This window comes from Dipodomys merriami, unplaced genomic scaffold (assembly GCF_024711535.1).
Source record: "Dipodomys merriami isolate MVZ:Mamm:240054 unplaced genomic scaffold, mDipMer1.0.p SCAF_125, whole genome shotgun sequence".
NCBI lineage: Eukaryota > Metazoa > Chordata > Mammalia > Rodentia > Heteromyidae > Dipodomys > Dipodomys merriami.
In genome coordinates this window covers 529,968-548,731 of record NW_027202549.1, presented here as the reverse complement: position 1 = coordinate 548,731, position 18,764 = coordinate 529,968, and the positions used below count along the sequence as shown (strand labels likewise).

General features: G+C 54.0%; 1 protein-coding gene across 1 annotated transcript; it reads left to right on the top strand.

Annotated features, from left to right (window-relative positions):
* The first annotated feature begins 15,743 nt into the window (after positions 1 to 15,743).
* Positions 15,744 to 17,816, top strand: Pomgnt2 (protein O-linked mannose N-acetylglucosaminyltransferase 2 (beta 1,4-)). The gene has a single exon (XM_070017529.1). It carries the CDS (start codon positions 15,837 to 15,839, stop codon positions 17,721 to 17,723), a length of 1,887 nt encoding a protein of 628 aa, XP_069873630.1. The 5' UTR covers positions 15,744 to 15,836; the 3' UTR covers positions 17,724 to 17,816.
* The last annotated feature ends 948 nt before the right edge of the window (positions 17,817 to 18,764 follow it).

Here is an 18,764-nt window from a genome sequence, read left to right as displayed (position 1 = left end):
TGAGGGCCAAGGTTAGGCTCTAAAGAGGCATGGTGTTGAACTTTGCTCTTCTAATAACCTCTTGCCAAGCACTTATCTTCCTGTGCACTCTCCTCCACTTTGCTTCCCTAGGTCTTTTTCCTTCCATCCTCTCCTCCCCTCCCTGCAGCTGCTTCTCCCTCTTTTTGTGTGTGTATCTGTTGGTCTTGGGGCTGGAACTCAAGGCTTGGGCACTGTCCCTAAGCTTCTTTCTCTTAAGGCTAGGGTTCTACCACTGGGGCCACTTCCAGTTTTCTGGAGGTTCATTGGAGATCAGAGTCTCACAGACTTTCCTGCCTGCAGTTGGCTTCAAACAAGCGATCCTCCAGATCTCAGCCTCCTGAGTAGCTCTGAGCACACTGGGAGAAAGGTGGACTGTGGATCCGACAATGGAGGCCCAGCTGGACTGTGTGTGTGTTGGGAGTGGGGTAGTGTGGGCATGGGTGTGTTTGTGTATAGACAGGTTCCCATAGGTGCTGTGCTTTAAAAGTCCAGCAAACTGCTGGGTGCCAGTGGGTGGCTCCCATCTGTCATCCTAGCTACTCAGGAGGCTGAGATCTGAGGATTGAGGTTCAAAGCCAGCCCAGGCAGGAAAGACCGTGAGACTCTTATCTCTGGATTGCCAAAAAGCTGGAAGCAAAGCTGTGTCTCAGGTGGTAGAGCACTAGCCTTAAGAGAAAAAAAAAATCAGGGACAGAGCTCAGACCCTGAGTTCCAACCCTAAGATTGGAAGGAGGAGGAAGAGAAAGAGGGAGAGGAGGAAGAGGAGGAGGAAGAGGAGCAGGAGGAGGAGGAGGAGGAAGGAAGGAGGAGGAGGAAAAGGAGGTGGAAGAAAGGAGGAGGAAGAACGAAAAGGGAGGGAGGGAGGGAGGAAGGAAAAGGAAGGAAGGAAGGAAGGAAGGGAGGGAGGAAGGGAGGGAGGGAGGGAGGGAGGGAGGGAGGGAGGGAGGGAGGGAGAGAGGGACAGACTGATGGGCACTGACAGCCAGAACTGGGGCCCAATAACCAGTCTGGTGTCCTTGATATATTGCTTCTTTCCTTCCCCTTGGTCACAATCAGATCTCCTCTCCGGCTCACCCGGCAGTAAGCGGATAATGCCAGCGAATGCCAGGGTGAATTACAACTCCAGTCCCGCTCGCTGCTTCTTGTCACTTTGACTCAAAGAGACAGCCGGGAGCTGGGTGGGGGGAGAGAGCTGATTCACAGACAGGAAAATGAACCCCACACACGGCGCCAGCCGCTGGTGTGGCTCACAGCCCATCATCCCAGCTACTCAGGAGGCTGAGAGCCGGAGGATAGCGGTTGAAGGCCAGCCTCAGGGCCTCAGCCCTGGCCAGTGCTTTGAAGGGGAGACCACAAAACACTGCATCTGTTCCCACTCCAAGGAAATGATGACTGGATCTCTTGACAGCCTGAACATAGGTCCTAGTATCCATGAGAAAATCAGCTCTATTCACACATCTGGGTGGTGGTTTTGTTTTTTTGTTTTTCCCTCCTATTTTCCACCTGGTCCACACGTTCTGTCCAAACTGTCTCTTGTCCCGGCTACCTCTGTCACTGTGGGGTTCGGGTTGGTGTGAGCAACCTCAAATTCAGCCAGAAGATTTTTCAATAGTCATTTTGATATCGCTGTCTGCTAGGGAGATATCTTTGTCTCTGCCATTCCTCGGACTTGTTTTTTTTGTCAGTTGTGGGGCTTGAACTCTGGGCCTGGGCGCTGTCCCTCAGCTCTTCAGCTCAAGGCGAGCGCTCTACCACTTGAGCCACAGCGCCACTTCTGGTTCTCTGGTGGTTCATAGGAGATGAGAATCTCACGGACTTTTCCTGCCCTGACTGGGTTTGAACCGTGATCCTTAATTTGGGGATTTTTGTGCAGGTACTAAGGCTTGAACTTAGGGCCTGAGAATTGTGTAGTTGTTTTTTTTTTTTTAAACTGTGAAGGTGAGTGCTCTATCACTGGAGCTACGGTTCCATTTATGGCTTTTTTGGTGGTTAATTAGAAGAATTTCATACCTTTGTGCACTACAGTTATAACAACAAAAAGTTTCAGAAAGCCAAGCATCAGTGGCTCACACTTGTCATCCTAGCTACTCAGGTGGCTGAGACCTCAGGATCGTGATTCAAAGCCAGTGTCCATGAGACACTCATCTCCAATGAACTACTCAGAAAAAGCTGGAAGTGGTGCTGTGGCTCAAGTGGTAGAGCACCAGCCTTGAGCACAAAGAGGCTCAGGGACAGCGCCCAGGATCTGAGTTCAGGTCCCAGGACCAGGAAAAGAACAACAAAAAAATCTGTGTGTATAGATGTATGCTTTTGGTGGTGGTTTTTGCTTTTTTTTTTTTTTTTAGTTTTTCTTAGACCAATACCTAGGCAATGAGTGGTTAGGCCTCATGTTAGGGATGCAAATGTAATTTGTAAGACTTTCCCAATGACATTTATTTTGAGCACATCACAGACTCTGTCACTTTCAGGAGAAATAAGAGGGCGAACTTGGGGGCCCTTTTGGGTGGCAGTAGAGGGAGAAAAGGCAGGGGCCTCCAACCGTTTGATTTCATTTAAATGGAAATTTAAATCAAAGTGAAGTTTTTCTTCTTGAGATCTCTCTTTTTTTTTAATACGAAATGGAGAAGTTCGGTCAAAGCTGCCTGGTGAAGTTTTTGATGTCTCTGCTTGATGCACTGACTTTGAAGCTCTTGTCTGTGAATAAATTCAGGCCGTTTCACCTTCTCCTGTTCAGAGAATGCCAGGAAGGTAAGTGCCATACCTGCAGGTCACACTTCTAATTTTTTTTGTCTTTATTGTGCCAGACCTAGGTTTTGAACTCGGGGCCTGGGCGCTGCCCCTCAGCTCTTCAGCTCAAGGCAAGTGTTCTATCACTTGAGCCACAGCACCACCCGGTTTTCTGGTGGTTCATGGGAGATCAGTCTCCCGGACTTTCCTGCCCCAGGCTGGGTTCGAACTGTGATCTTCCAGATCTCAGCCTCCTGAGTGGCTGAGATGACAGGCGTGAGCCACGGAACCAGACTCCATTCCTCTTCTTTCATCTTCCTTTCCCGCCAGGGCTGCACTTGGCCTTTGGTGACAGCACCAATGTCATACAGAAGGTGAACCTCATAGGAGCCCCCCCCAAAAAACATAGGGGCACCGCCACCCCTCCCCGGGGTGTTCCACTTTGTGGAGAGTCTCCCCTGGTGACCTTGTCTCCCGTACAGTGCCCAGGTCTGGGCTGGGAAGCTGGGCCCGCGTGAGCCGGGGCGCATGCCAGCCATCTCTGGAATGTTTGCCCTGTTTGGAGCTGGGGCCCCGAGTCATCCTTGAGGCCTGGGCTCATTTTTTCCATGAAGCACCTCCAGAGAACGCACCAGCCAGCCAGCACAGTTGGGGGCGGGGGGGGGGGGGCGCTCAGGAAGGTTTTTTTTTTTTTTTTGCTGCTGTCTGGGGACAGAAACAGTTCAAGGATTTCCAGTTTGTCTGTCTGTCTGTCTGTCCATCTTTCTGTCTGCCTCTCTGTCTGCCTGACTGTCTGTCTGCCTGTTTGTCAGCCTACCAGTCTGTCTGCCTCTCTGTCTGTCTGCCTGTTTGTCTCCCCGCCTCTGTCTACCTGCCAGTCTGTCTGTCTGCTTGCCTGTCTGCCATGTCTATATGCCTCTCTCTGTCTTTGTCTCTGTCTCTCTGTGTTAGTACTGAGGCTCAAACTCAGAGCCTCATGCTCTACTTAGCTTTTTGTGCTCCCAAGCTGGTGCTCTACCACTTGAGCCACAGATTCATTTGTTTTATTTTATTTTTTGCCAGCCCTGGGGCTTGAACTCAGGGCCTGGGCACTGTCCCTGAGCTTCTTTTGCTCAAGGCTGGCGCTCTACCACTTGAGCCACAGCGCCCCTTCGGGCCTTTTCTGTGTATGTGGTACTGAGGAATGGAACCCAGGGCTAAGGCGAGCACTCTACTACTGAGCCACCTTCCCAGCTCCACAGATCTGTTTTCTTAAAACCATTTCTTTTGAAGCTTGGAGTGTTTCCTTTAACCTGGAGAATGATTCCAGGGGTCATCAGTATGATTGATTATGTGCGATGCTCACTTGGCTAGAAGTGAGTCTACATTAGGGTCTGTTGTAAACCTGCTTTTATTGTTGTTGTTGATCGTGGGACTTGAACTCAGAGCCTGGGCGCTGTCCCTGAGCTTTTTTTCGTCCAAGGCTGGCATTTGACCACTTTCAGCCACAGCCCCGCTTCCAATTTTCTGGTGGGTTCATTGGAGATAACTTTCCTGCCTGGGGCTGGCTTTGAACCACGATTCTCCGGATCTCAGCCTCCTGAGGAGCTGGGTGGCTGGATTTCTCATGCAATCTAGTCTTTGCTGTCCTTCCTGGCCAGTTGACAAGTTTCCTGGCCTCTCCTATTCCCTGCTGGCAACTGAGGCAGAGCTCTGGGATGAGGGGAGGAGGGAGGGCTGTGTGGATAGATGCTGGCTACAGCACCTCTCCCCACCCCCCTCCCCCACTCCCCTCCCCCCCTCTATGGAGCTAATTTAGGAGAGGACCCCGCTGCCCTTAACACTGGGCCTCCTTCCAGATGAAAATTAGGAGAGCTGCCTGCCTGGGAGAAAGATCTGGACAATGTCAATCCGAATAATCAGATTGGAAGGGGAGAGCTGAGTCTCCTGCATTTAATTGGGTTTGCTAGATCATTCACATGGTCAAAAAACCCAACAACCCCCCAAACAACCCAACAATCAACATAATAGCAAGCAGCCGCTATGAGAAAGCATACTTCGCTTCTGCCTTCATGCTGCCCGCTCACCCCTCCTCAGTTCATGAATTCTCCTGTCTAGTGATTGTTGTTGTTTTTAATTTTTTGTGTGTGCTGGCCCTGGGGCTTGAACTCAGGGCCTGGGCTCTGTTCCTTGAGCTTCTTTTGCTCAAGGCTGGTGCTCTACCACTTGAGCCACAGCGCCACTTCTGGCCTTTTTCTGCAAATGTGGCACTGAGGAATTGAACCCAGGGCTTTATGCGTGCTAGGCAAGCACTCTACCATTAAGCCACGTTCCCAGTCCCCCTGAACTTCATTTTGCTCAAGGCTGGTGCTCTACCACTTGAGCCACAGGTCCACTTCTGACTTAAGAAAAAAAATTAGTAGTTTATTGGAGATAAGAGTCTCATAGACTTTCCTGCCCAGGCTGGCTTTGAACCACTGATCCTCAGATCTCAGCCTCCTGAGTTGCTAGGGTGACAGGCGGGAGCTACCGGGTGCCCGGCTCTGGTTCTTTTCGTTTGTTTGGTCTCACACAATTCTATTTTTATTTCTGGGCTCCTTCCATCAGCCTGGGGAGACTCGAGGAAGAGGCGGACACCCAGCCAAACTAAAACCCATTGATTGTGCAACTAGCAGCGCCTCCAGAGAGCAAGCTACGGGGGCAGAGTCATTGGTAGCAAAGGGCAGCTGTTTAGATTCCCATTTGCAAGTGGGAATCTAAGGGGGAAAAATGGTTTCCACAGGGAGCCTGTCGCAGCTTCTTCCATTGCTAGTGTTATAACCTGAGTCCAGGGATGGCTCTCTCTGTCCTACGCAGCAAGTTTGAAATCACATTAGCTGTAACAGGAAGATGAACTGGAGAAAGTCTCTTCTCAAGGGCTCGGCCTATAAAAGGCATTTGACCCAATGCCATCAATCCACGCTGGTTTAAGTACGGGGGAGGGGGGTGTTCGCTAACATCAAAGAATTGGGGATCCACGCTGGGTGCCGGTGGCTCACACCTGTCATCCGAGCAACTGGAGAAGCTGAGATATCTAGAGGACCGCGGTTCGAAGCCAGCCTGGGCAGGAAAGCCTGTGAGACTTTTTTTGGTCAGTTGTGGGGCTTGAACTCTGGGCTTGGGCACTGTCCCTGTGCTCTTCAGCTCAAGGTAAGCGCTCTGCTGCTTGAGTCACAGTGCCACTTCCGGTTTTCTAGTGGTTTATTGGAGATAAGAGTCTCATGGAGGGCTGGGAAGGTGGCTCAGTGGTAGAGCGCTTGCCTTACATGCATGAGGCCCTGGGTTCGATTCCTCAGCACCACATAAGCAAAAAGAAAAAAGCCGGAAGTGGCGCTGTGGCTCAAGTGGTAGAGCGCTAGCCTTGAGCTAAAGAGCTGAAGGACAGCGCCCAGGCCCAGAGTTCAGGCCCCATGACCAGACCAAAAAAAAAAAAAAAAAAAAGAGTCTCATGGACTTTCCTGCCAGAGCTGGCTTTGAACTATGATCCTCAGATCTCAGCCTCTCAGCCTCCTGAGTAGCTGGGATTACAGGCGTGAGCCACCAGCGCCCCGGCTCTTGTGAGACTCTTATCTCCAGTAAATGCAGAAAAAGCTGGAAGTGGAGAAGAGTAAACATATATATATATATATATATATATATATATATATATATACATATATACATATATATATATTTAAATATATTATTTGTATAATCTTTCATTTACACTGTCTGTCTGCCATTTCTTTAGTGTCTGAATAAATATCAAATGGTTTGCCTATTTTTCCATCGGTTTACAGGACTCCAGTTATTATTATTAATAATTATTATTTTCTGGGAGAAAAGAAGTGATCAAAACCAAGTCCACCAGGGGGCGACATTGCCCCAAAGTCATGTCTGTCCCCTGACTTGTGGGGCTGGAACCCCTCTGAACTTCACCTTTCTACTAACAATTAAAAAACCGAAACAACAACCAAGTCCATGAGGGGCTGCCCTGGGGAGACATCCCAGATCCTGTCTAGACAATCTGCTCGCCCCCCCATCCCCCTACCCTTCCTGTCATCCTGCTTTGGGAGATGGTAGTGGGGGAAGTTATGGCTAGAATTCCCAGAATTCTTTGGCTCGGCTGCTCTGTGTCAATTCTTGGGCCTTTCTGATGCGTTGGCCTGGAAGGTTCCAGAAGGAGGCCCGCAAGCAGAGAGAGTTGGCACCCCAACCTGTCCACCACACTCATGTTTATCTCTTTGATTATTTTTTTCCCTTCCCACTGTTTAATTTTCCAGGCAATGGTTGGTGTGTGTGTGTCTGTCTGTCTGTGTGTCTGTCTGTCTGTGTGTCTGTCTGTGTGTCTGTGTGTGTGTATCTGTCTGTGTGTCGGTCTGGTCCTGGGACTTGAACTCTGGGCCTGGGCGCTGTCCCTGAACTGCTTTTTTTTTCTTTTTTCTCAAAGCAAGTGCTTTACCACTTGAGCCACAGCGCCGCTTCTGGCTTTTTTTTTTTTTTTTTTTTTGAGTAGTTTATTGGAAATAAGAGTCTCATGGAGTTTCCTGCTCTGGTTGGCTTCAAACTGAGATCCGCAGATCTCAGCCTCCTGAGTACCTAGGATAACAGGTGTGAGCCACTGGCACCTGGCTCAGAAAAGTGATTTTAAAGCAAGCGCACACGCACGCGCGCGCACGCACGCACACACACACACACACACACACACACACACACACACACACACACACACACACACACAGAGCCAGCTACAACCAGGTACTGGTAGCTCATTCCTATTTACAAGGGAGGCTCAGAAGTGAGGATCACACATCAAAGCCAGCTCAAGCAGACACACCTGTGAGACTCTTATCTCCAGTGAACCAGCAAAAAGCTGGAAGTGGAGCTATGGCTCAAGTGGTAGGGCACTAGCCTTGAGTTTTTAAATTTTTATTTAATTTTTTATTTTTTTGGGTCCGGTTGTGGGGCCTGAACTCTGGGCCTGGGCACTGTCCCTCAGCTCTTCAGCTCAAGGCTAGCTCTCTACCACTTGAGCCACAGCGCCACTTCCGGCTTTTTCTTTTTGCTTATGTGGTGCTGGGGAATCGAACCCAGGGCCTCATGCATGCAAGGCAAGCGCTCTACCACTGAGCCACCTTCCCAGCCCCGCCTTTATTTTTTTTTAAAAAAGGGCTAAAGTTCATCTAGGCACTAGTGGCTCACGCCTGTCATCCTAGCTACTCAGGAGGCTGAGATTTGGAGGATCATGGTTCAAAGTCAACCCGGGCAGGAAAGTCCATGACACCCTTATCTCCAATGAACCATCAGAAAACCAGAAGTGGCGCTGTGGCTCAAGTAGTAGAGTGCTTGCCTTGGGCTGAAGAGCTCAGGGACAATACCCAGGCCCAGAGTTCAAGCCCCAAGACTGACAAGCTAAAGATCAGTACCCAGGACCTGAGTTCAAGTCCCATACTGGTACATACACATAAAAAGATCAAAAAAGCAATCCTCTTCTTACATACTCCTAACACTTGTGACTTCCGGGGAGGTGGGGGGGGGGGGGGGAAAGGCCAGAAACACAATCTCCTGTCATCCCCTTTCCCCAACACGTCCACAGATGATAAATATTTCATTTTACCTGTAAGACAAGCCCGGTATTTCCTGATAGGGAGAGACTCCCCTGTGTAACTGATCTAATCGCTGATTAGATCAGATCTAGGTTTGCCCACCTGAACCACCACGGCTTACTTTGAACCCAAAATAATCAACCCTACATAGCCTGTCTCAAGAGATAATGAGGCACGTCTCTATTTGTCTTTTAATTCTCTGGGCTTGTTTTTTTTAAAGAATAAAATGGGGCTGGGAAGGTGGCTCAGTGGTAGAGCGCTTGCCTTGCATGCATGTGGCCCTGGGTTCGATTCCTCAGCACCACATAAGCAAAAAAGAAAAAAGCCGGAAGTGGCGCTGTGGCTCAAGTGGTAGAGCGCTAGCCTTGAGCTGAAGAGCTGAGGGACAGTGCCCAGGCCCAGAGTTCAGGCCCCATGACCGGACCAAAAAAAATAAAATGTGTTTAGGAGCCAAGCACCAGGGCTCACACCTGCCTGTGGTCCTGGCTACTCAAGAAGCTGAGATCTAATGATAGCAGTAACAACGCAGCTCGGACTGGAATGTCTGTGAGAATCTGACCTCTGGTGAACTACCAAAATGTGAACATTGGAGGTATGGCTCAACTGGTAAAGCACCAGTCTTAAGAAAGAAAAATAAAAACTCAACAGGCTGGGAAGGTGGCTCAGTGGTAGAGTGCTCACCTAGCATGCATGAAGCCCTGGGTTCCATTCCTCAGTCCCACAGAGAAAGCCAGAAGTGGTGCTGTGGCTCAAGTGGTAGAGTGCTAGCCTTGAGCAAAAGAAGCTCAGGGGACAGTGCCCAGGACCTGAGTTCAAGCCCTAGGACTGTCACTGTCACGAACACACACACACACACACACACACACACACACACACACACACACACACACACACACACACACACACACACACACACACACACACACACACACACACACACACACAATCACTGGCTGTCGACACGTTCCTGTAATACCCCCACTTGAACACCAGGGGGCAGAGGTCACCCGTGCCTGGTGTGTTCGGGAGCTCAAGTCTGTTATTGGGGCCTAAGATTCAGCAATCAGTGATTTCCCTACCAAAGCCTCATCTGCAAACTGTGAGTGCTGAGCCCCACTCCCACCCCACGCTCTCCCTCACATCCTGGGGCACTAGGTGGCTCACACCTGTCATCCTAGCTACTCAGGAGGCTGAGATTGGAGGATCGTAGTTCAAAACCATACAAGTCTGAGAGAGATTTTTGTTTGCCAATCCTGGGACTTGAACTTAGGGTTCTGGGTGCTGTCTCGGAGCTCTTCAGCTCAAGGCGAGCGCTCTACCACCTGAGCCACAGCGCCACTTCCAGTTTTCTGGTGGTTCATTGGTGATAAGAGTCTCAGGGACTTGCCTTGCCTGGGCTGGCTTTGAACCTCCATCCTCAGATCTCAGCCTCCTGAGTAGCTAGGATGACAGGCGTGAGCCACTGGCACCCAGCTAATTTGTTTACTTGATATCAAGGAATTGAACCCAGGACCTCATGAGTGCTAGGCAAGCACTCTACCACTAAGCCACAATCCCAGCCCCAAGAGATTCTTATTGCTAATTAACTGACAAATAGCCAGAAATGGGGGGCCAGGAAGGTAGCTTAGTGGTAGAGTGCTTGCCTAGCATGCATGAAGCCCTGGGTTCCAGTCCTCAGTACCACATACACCTGTGGTTCAGGTGATAGAGGGCTAGCCTTGAGCAAAAAGGAGCTCAGGAACAGCGCCCAGGCCCTGAGTTCAAGTCCCAGGACTGGGAGACACACACACACACACACACACACACACACACACACACACACACACACACACACACTTAGGCTGTGTTGCCAGGAGCTGGTGTTCATGCCTGAGTATTTTCTATTCATCCAGCTATTTAAAGTCAAGATTATGTGAATTCCAGTTATTTCCTTGAGTGGTACCCTTTTTCTTCTTCCCTTCTGCCAGCCCGTCCTGTCTTCCTTGAATAGTTCCCCTCCCCAAGGAAAATCAACAACAGAAGTAATTAAAGAAGCAGGGTAGTTTAACCACACATCACCACAACACCCCCATTCTTCAGTCTCCTGAGCGGACAAAGCGAAGTGCTTTTCCATTCTTTCTCTGAAAAAGACAAAAAAAAAAGGAAAGAAAAAAAAAACAACAACAAACCTGATCCAGGTTGAATTACATTTCGTAGCCACTGGTATCAATGAAGTTGTCATGGTTACAGGTGAGCCAGAAATCGAGCTGTGGGATAGGGTCGGTGCCGAGCTCCCTGGAGCAGCAGGTCTTAAAGAGACATCCTCTTGTTTTCTGGTCCTGGCCTTCATGGCATAGGATGCAGTGGGTGATTAAGAAAGGATCCTCCGGGCTGGGCGCTGGTGGCTCACGGCCTGTCGTCCTAGCTACTCGGGAGGCTGAGATACTTGAAGGATCGTGGTTCAAAGCCAGCTGCAGCAGAGGAGTCCTGTGAGACTCTGATCTGCAGTGAACCAGCAAAAATCCAGAAGTGGAGCTCTGGCTCAGGTGGTAGAGTGCTTGCCTTGAGTAAAAAAAAAAAAAAAAAAAAAAAAAGGCTCATACCAGGCCGTGAGTTCAAGCCCCACCCAGCCACCCACTCACCCACCCAAGCATGCATGCACAGGCCAGAGAACTTTTGTATTGTTTTCTATAGCAATATGTGTGTGTATGTATATGTAAAATCTTTACACATGCCCTGGTGTTTTCCCCTTTGTATGAATATCAGGTAGTCATTATCTGAACTTACATTTCAACTTTATCCATCAGTCTCCCCCAGCGTGCTGCTCCCCTAGCTAAAGGTTTCCACAGACACAACCCACCCTGGCAGGTGCAAACTACAACTCCCAGAATCCATTAGGTGGGGGAAAAAAACCCAACAGTCCAAGCGAGAGAGCAGGTTCTGACAGGGGTCCGCGCACGCGCCCAGCCCGCCCCTCCGCCAGGGAGGCAGGCTCACACTCTCAGGAGAACTATAATTCCCAGAATTCCTCCAACCATGGGACGGGATATGCGCGCATGCGCTGTTCGCCCCTCCGCCAGCGAGGCAGCCTCATGCTCTTAAGTAAACTACAATTCCCAGAATTCCTCCAACGGGGGGGGGGGTGGCCTGCGCATGCGCCCCAACACCTCCGCCCCTCCTCCCGGGCCGGCGAGCCGGGCGGGCGGCCCGGTGGACACCTGCGTCCCGGCGGAGGTGGCGGCCGTGCGGGCGGCTGGCGTCACGGCGTGCGCGTTGGCTGCGGGGTCAGCAGCGGGACCTCCCGGGACGTGAGCCGGGCGGGCTGCAGGTGAGGGGCGCGCAGCGGGCGGCACGGGCCCCGGGGGCCCTCCGGACCCGGCGTGCGGGAGGCTGGGCGTGGGGGCCCCGGGCCTCTCCGCCCCCTCGGCGGGGGGAACCCGTGGGTGCCGGGGATGGTGTCTGCGGCGGGAGGGGGTGCGGGACGCAGGGGCGAGGTGCGCGGGGCGCCGGGGTGGGCGGGGCGCGAGGGCCTTCAGATTCCCCCACCCCCCCCACCGCACCCCGATCCCGGCCCGGGACCCCCTCCCCTCCGGATCCCCATTCAGTCCCCCACCCCCCACCGCACCCCGATCCCGGCCCGGGACCCCCTCCCCTCCGGATCCCCATTCAGTCCCCCACCCCCCACCGCACCCCGATCCCGACCCGGGAACCCCTCCCCTCCGGATCGCCCTTCAGACCCCCACCCCCCACCGCACCCCGATCCCGGCCCGGGACCCCCTCCCCTCCGGATCGCCCTCAGACCCCCCCCACCCCCCACTGCACCCCGATCCAGGCCCAGGGCCCCTCCTCCCCCTCCACTCCGGATCTCCATTGAGACCCCCCCCATCCCGACCCGGGTTCCCCCTCCCCTTCCCCTCGGGATTCCCATTCAGACCCCCCCACACACACACACTGAATCCCCCCCCCTTGATGGAAACCCCCTGGGCAGCTGACGGTCAGCCCATGCGGAAGGTCCCTCTGCCTGCGACGAACATACACACACACTGGGCCCTTGCATGGAGCAAGAGGGCTGCAGCTAGGGGCTGCTCAGGAGGCTGAGATCTGAGGATCCTGGTTCAAAGCCAGCCCCGGAAGACAAACCTGTGAGACTTTTATTTGCAGTTAGCCAGCCAAAAATTAAATTAAAAAGCCAGGCACCAGTGGCTCAAGCTTATATAATCCTAGCTACTCAGGAGGCTGAGATCTGAGGACGGTGGTTCAAAGCCAGCCCTGGCAGACAAATCTGTGAGAATATTGTTGCTAATCAACCTCAAGAAAGCAGGAAGGGGAGTTGTGGCTCAAGTGGTAGAGCACCAGCCTTGAGTAGAGAAAGCAAAGGGACAGTGCTCAGTCCCTGAGTCCAAGCCCCATTACTGGTGTGTACACACGCATGCGCACGCGCGCACACACACACACACACACACAACATCAGATGCACTGGGAAGGTGGCTTAGTGGTAGTGTATTTACCTAGCTTGCATGAAGCCCTTGGGTTCAATTCCTCAGTACCACATACACAGAAAAAGCTGCAAGTGTTGCTGTGACTCAAGTGGTAGAGTGCTAACCTTGAACAAAAGCAGCTCAGGGGACACTGCCCAGGCCCTGAGTTCAAGACTTAGGTCAGGTGGAGCTGGGGGGGGGGGAGAGAGAGAGAGAGAGAGAGAGAGAGAGAGAGAGAGAGAGAGAGAGAGAGAGAGAGAGAGAGAGAGAGAGAGAGAGAAACAAGAGGAGCAGGACAGAAAGAGAGCAAATAATGTTTCTAGGGTTTCTTTTTGCTCTGAAGAGTGATGGCTTTTATTTTTTGTCGGTTGTGGGGCTTGAACTCTGGGCCTGGGCGCTGTCCTTCAGCTCTTTAGCTCAGGGTAAGCATTCTACCTCTTGAGCTACAGGGCCACTTTGGGTTTTCTGGTGGTTCATTGGAGATCAGAGTCTCTTGAGCTACAGGGCCACTTTGGGTTTTCTGGTGGTTCATTGGAGATCAGAGTCTCACAGACATTCCTGCCCAGGCAGGCTTTGAACAGATCTCAGCCTCCTGAGTAGCTAGGATGACAGGCGGGAGCCACGGGCGCCTGGCTAGCGTGGTGGTTTTATAACTACCTATCAGTGGCTTTGTCTCTCAGCACAGCGCCAGAGCAGCTGGAATAACAACCACCATATGGCTGGCTGAGCAAATGGCCACAGCTTTCTTAGCCACCTGTAACTGCTGCCCGAGCACTCTGGCTGGGCAGGGAGTCATTACAGCAAGAAGCCTTAGGTTGCTAGGTTACCAGAGGGCCTGTGGCTCCACCCATCCAGAGCACCCTACCTGCGTGGTCCACCAGCAACAAAAACCCAGTGAGACCACCAAACGTTCTTCTGTCTGGTGACTGATGTGCATGGCCATCAACAAGAATCCTGGGCTGGGCAGGTGGCTCAGTGGTAGAGTGCTCGCCTAGCATGCATGAAGCCCTGGGTTCGATTCCTCAGTACCACATGCACAGAAAAAGCTCGAAGTAGTGCTGTGGCTTAAGTGGTAGAGCACCAGCCTTGAGCAAAAGAAGCTCAGGGACAGAGCCCCAGGCCCTGAATACAAACCCCAAGACTGGCAAAAACTTAATTAAAAAGCTCAGGGTCAGTGTCCAGGTCCTGAGTTCAAGTCCCAGGACCAGCACCAGAAAAGTAAAATAAGACAACTGGTCCATTATTTGTATCAGAGGTTCCCAAATTTACTTTGTCTTCCAAGCTGATCTTGGAAAATGTCCCTCCATTTGGGTTTAAGATGATCTGGGAGCTAGAACTGGTGCTGGAACCAGAATTCCCCACTGAGAAATCTCGACTGATTGTAGAGTTTGAGCCGGAAGGGGGTTGTGACGTCAGCAAGGGGACAGGTGACATCAGAGCTCTGGGCTCTGGTGGCTTGGTACAGGCTGCTCTGCCTGGCTTCGCCACTGCAGTTTCTATTATATTATTATTACTATTACTTTAACCTTGGTAGGTAACCTGGCTCTCTTTGGGAAGAGACTTTGGGGACTGTGCAGATCTGTTTCAATTACTAATTTTAGCACCTGTCGGCAGATCTCGTCAGCAACAATCACTGCTGTTGCGGTCTGCCCAATAGTGATTTTTTCTTTTTCTATTTGTACCATTGCCCTTGCACTGGTTGGAATTCTGCAAGAAAGATCTGTTCCTTCTCCCTGAGTCATTTTATTCAATCATTTATTCATAATGCTATCGACTGAGGGATCCTTTTTTTTTTTTAATCTGTGGGTTATAATGTGTTACTATTTTCAGTTTTGTCACTTCAATTGTCTTCCGTTTGGCTCCTGTGTCCTTTGGGGGGTGGGGAGGGCGGCCAGTCCTGGGGCTTGAACTCAGGGCCTGGCCACTGTCCCTGAGCTTCTTTTGCTCAAGGTTGGCACTCTACCACTTGAGCCACAGCGCCACTTCTGGCTTTTTCTGTATATGTGGTACTGAGGAATCGAACCCAGGACTTCATGCATGCTAGGTGAGCATTCTTAACACTAAGCCATATTCCCAGGCCCACTTCTGACTTCTTTGGTAGTTTATTGCAGATATAAAGTCTCAGGGACATTTCTGCCCAGGCTGGCTTTGAACTGTAATCCTCAGTTCCCAGTGTCCTGAGTAGCTAGGATGACAGGCTTGAGCCACTGGGTCAAGATAATGGTGGGGTTGCTAGTTACTATGGTAGGACTACAATGCATTGGTCAAAACTGAGCTTCTGGGGGGGTGGGGGCGCAGCAGCTCATGCCTGTCACCCTAGCTTCTCAAGAGACTTGAAATCAGAGGATCATGGTTCGAACCCAGCCCTGGGCCGAAAAGTCGGTGAGACTCTTATCTCCAATGAACCACTGAAGAGGTGTGGGGTTCAAGTGTGAGGCCTTGAGCAAAGAAGGGGATGGTGCCCAGGTCCTGAGTCCAAACCCCAGTACTAGCAGCCAAAAGGGGGGAGGGGGAGAGGGGAGGAGGAAGAGGAAAAGAAGGAAAGAGAAGGAAGAGAGAAAGAGGAAAACACGTCCCAGCCTGTGAAGCTCATCATTGGGGGACTGGGAAGGTGGCTCAATGGGGGAGAGTGCTTGCCTAGCATGCACGAAGCCCCGGGTTCGAGTCCTCAGTTACCACAAAGCCAGAAGTCGGCGCTGTGGCTCAAGGGGTAGAGAGCGCCAGCCTGGAGCAAAAGCAGCTCAGGGGACAGCGCCCAACCCAGGCCACGAGTTCAAGCCCTGGATCAGGCAGAAAAGACAAAAACCTGTAACTCATTATTGGTGATGTAATTTTGTGAACTTGCCCAGTTGGTGAAGGTTCTCAATGGACTCTTTCCCTCTCCCCCCTCCCTTCCCCCTCCCCCGCAGGCCTCGCGGGCCCTCGGGATGGGTGAAGGCCGCTGGTCCCACCGCCCGTGCTCGGGGCCCGCGTCCCGCTAGCGCCCCCCCCCCCCGCACACACCCCCACGCTCCCGCCCCGCGTCACGATGCACCTGTCGGCCGTGGTGAACGCGCTGCTGGCGGCGGTGCTGGCGGCGGTGCTGTGGCGCCACGTGCGGCTGCGCGAGCACGCGGCCGGCCTGGAGGCGGCGCTGGAGGCGAGCGGCGGGCAGCAGCGGGAGCCGGAAGCGGAGGCGGCGGAGTCGGAGCATGCGCAGGCCGCCACCGCCGCCGCCGCGCAGGCGCAGTCCGCGCGCGCCGCCGCCGACTACGCCGACGCCCTGCGCGCGCTGGCGGAGGGCGGGACGCGCATGCTCTGCACGGGCCGCACGCACACGGAGCGCGTGTGCCGCTTCCGGGGCCTGTGCTACTCGAGCGAGGCGGACGAGTTCGTGTTCTTCCACGGCAACGCGTCGGCCATGCTGCCCAACCTGGGGGCCCGGCGCTTCCAGCCGGCGCTGCTGGACCTGTCGGCGGTGGAGGACCACAACACGCAGTACTTCAACTTCGCCGAGCTGCCGGCGGCCGCGCTGCGCCTGCTGCCGCGGCCGGTGTTCGTGCCGGAGCCCGTGCTGATCGCCAACCGCTTCAACCCGGACAACCTGATGCACGTGTTCCACGACGACCTGCTGCCGCTCTTCTACACGCTGCGCCAGTTCCCGGGGCTGGCGGGCGGCGCGCGGCTGCTGTTCGCCGAGGGGCGGGGCCGCGGCCCGCACTTCCGGCTGTACGAGCTGCTGAGCGCGCGGCCGCCGCTGCTGCGCGCGCAGCTCCCGGCGCTGGGCCGCCTGCTGTGCTTCCCGCAGGCCTTCGTGGGGCTCAGCAAGGCCACCACGTGGTACCAGTACGGCTTCGCGCAGCCGCAGGGCCCCAAGCCCAACATCCTGGTGTCGGGCCACGAGCTGCGGCAGTTCGCGCGCTTCCTGGCCGAGCGGCTCGGGGTCCCCACGGGGCTCGGGGGTCCCGATCCCCCGCCACCCCCGGATCAGGACTACATCCTGGTCTTCACCCGCACCCGCAACCGGCTGATCCTGAACGAGGCGCAGCTGCTGCTGGAGCTGGCGCGCGAGTTCCAGATGAAGACGCTCACCGTGTCCCTGGAGGAGGAGGAGGACGAGGAGGAAGGGGGGCAGGAGGAGGAGGGGGGAAAAGGGGGCACCCGGGCCTTCGCCGACGTGGTGCGGCTGGTCAGCCGGGCCTCCATGCTGGTCAGCATGCACGGGGCGCAGCTGATCACCGCCCTCTTCCTGCCCCGCGGGGCCACCGTGGTGGAGCTGTTCCCCTACGCCGTCAACCCGGACCACTACACCCCGTACAAGACGCTGGCCACCCTGCCCGGCATGGACCTGCGCTACGTGGCCTGGCGCAACACCCGGCCCGAGGACACGGTCACGCACCCGGACCGGCCGTGGGACCAGGGCGGCATCGGCCACCTCGACCGCGCCGAGCAGGAGCGCATCGTGCAGAGCCGCGAGGTGCCCCGCCACCTGTGCTGCCGCAACCCCGAGTGGCTCTTCCGCATCTACCAGGACACCCGGGTGGACGTGCCGTCGCTCATCCGGGCCATCCGGCGCACCGTGCCCGGCCGGCCCGGCCCGACCCCCGGCCGGCCCCAGGGCGCCGTCAGCCTGTACCCCAGCAAGGTGCGGGAGGCCCGGTGCCAGGGCTCGGCGCGGGGGGACGCCGGGGCCCGCCTCACCGTGTCCTGGCAGATGCCCTGGAACCTGCGGTACCTGAAGGTGAAGGAGGTCAAGTACGAGGTGTGGCTGCAGGAGCAGGGCGAGAACACCTACGTGCCCCACCTCCTGACCCTGCAGAACCACACCTTCACGGACAACATCAAGCCCTCCACCACCTACCTGGTGTGGATCCGCTGCATCTTCAACAAGATCCTCTCGGGACCCTTCGCAGACGTGCTGGTGTGCAGCACGTAGCAGCCTGGGCGTGCGGCCAGGCCGGGCCTCCCTCCCTTCCTCCCCTCTCTGGGCAGAGAGTGGGTCTCTCCAGCTTAGGGGATCTCTTCTGCAGCCCTTCAGTCTCCTGAGGTCCTTGGATCTCCCCCCCCCCCCACTGCAGCAGGAAGTTGGAGCATTTCTTCTTTTCTCCAGCAGACCTCCACATCCTGTCTCCTTCCTCCTTGTCTTCGTTGTTCTCTTTGCCTTCCCCCCACCACCAGGGGTGGCCAGCACCCCACATCGCTTCTGTCTTTATCATCCCGCACTCTGGAACAGAAGTTGGAAAAGTGAAGTGGGCCAGGGGAGGGCCTGGCTGAATGGAGGTGGAGGGGGGAGGGAATTGTGTACCTTTTCCTGGGTCCTTCAGAGCAGCGTGGAAGGTTCTAGAAAATGGACTGGGAGGTTCATCCGCTTTGTCATCATGAAGTTCACCTGTAGCCCCAGTGAGAGTTGTCTGTGAACAGTCATTAAATGCCCAGGAACAGGTTGATCCAAGTGGTCTCCGTGATGGGTTGGTTGATAGGCAACCAGATGGGTAGATTGCATTTGCCCACCTGAGTTAATGCCACATGCCCACCTTGGGGGGAGGGAGGGAACAAAGCCTTCTCCCACTGAGGGCTGTGGTAAGAATGCACATCCACTGTTAGATGTGTGTGTGTGTGTGTGTGTGTGTGTGTGTCGGTCCTGGGGCTTGAACTCAGGACCTGATCGCTGTCCCTGAGCTTTTTTCTCAAGGCTAGTGCTCTACCACTTGAGCCACAGTGCCACTTCTGTTTTTTTCTGTGTATGTGGTACTGAGGAATCAAACCCAGGGCTTCATGCATGCTAGGCAAGCACTCTACCACTAAAACACCTTCCCAGCCCACCTCCTAGGCTCCCTCCCAGCCCAGTGTATCCCATCTCTTCCCTCAAGTTTCCTGGTTCAGTTCTCAGGACTCTTGAATGTTGGAACAAATTGACTTTCCATTTGGGACAACTAAAACTTCATTTTCATCTCTGCTGTCCACTGCTACAAATAAC

What these genes read in the sequence shown, in the direction of transcription:
- Pomgnt2 (XM_070017529.1), top strand. Translation starts at nt 15,837, where the DNA reads ATGCACCTGTCGGCCGTGGTGAACGCGCTGCTGGCGGCGGTGCTGGCG.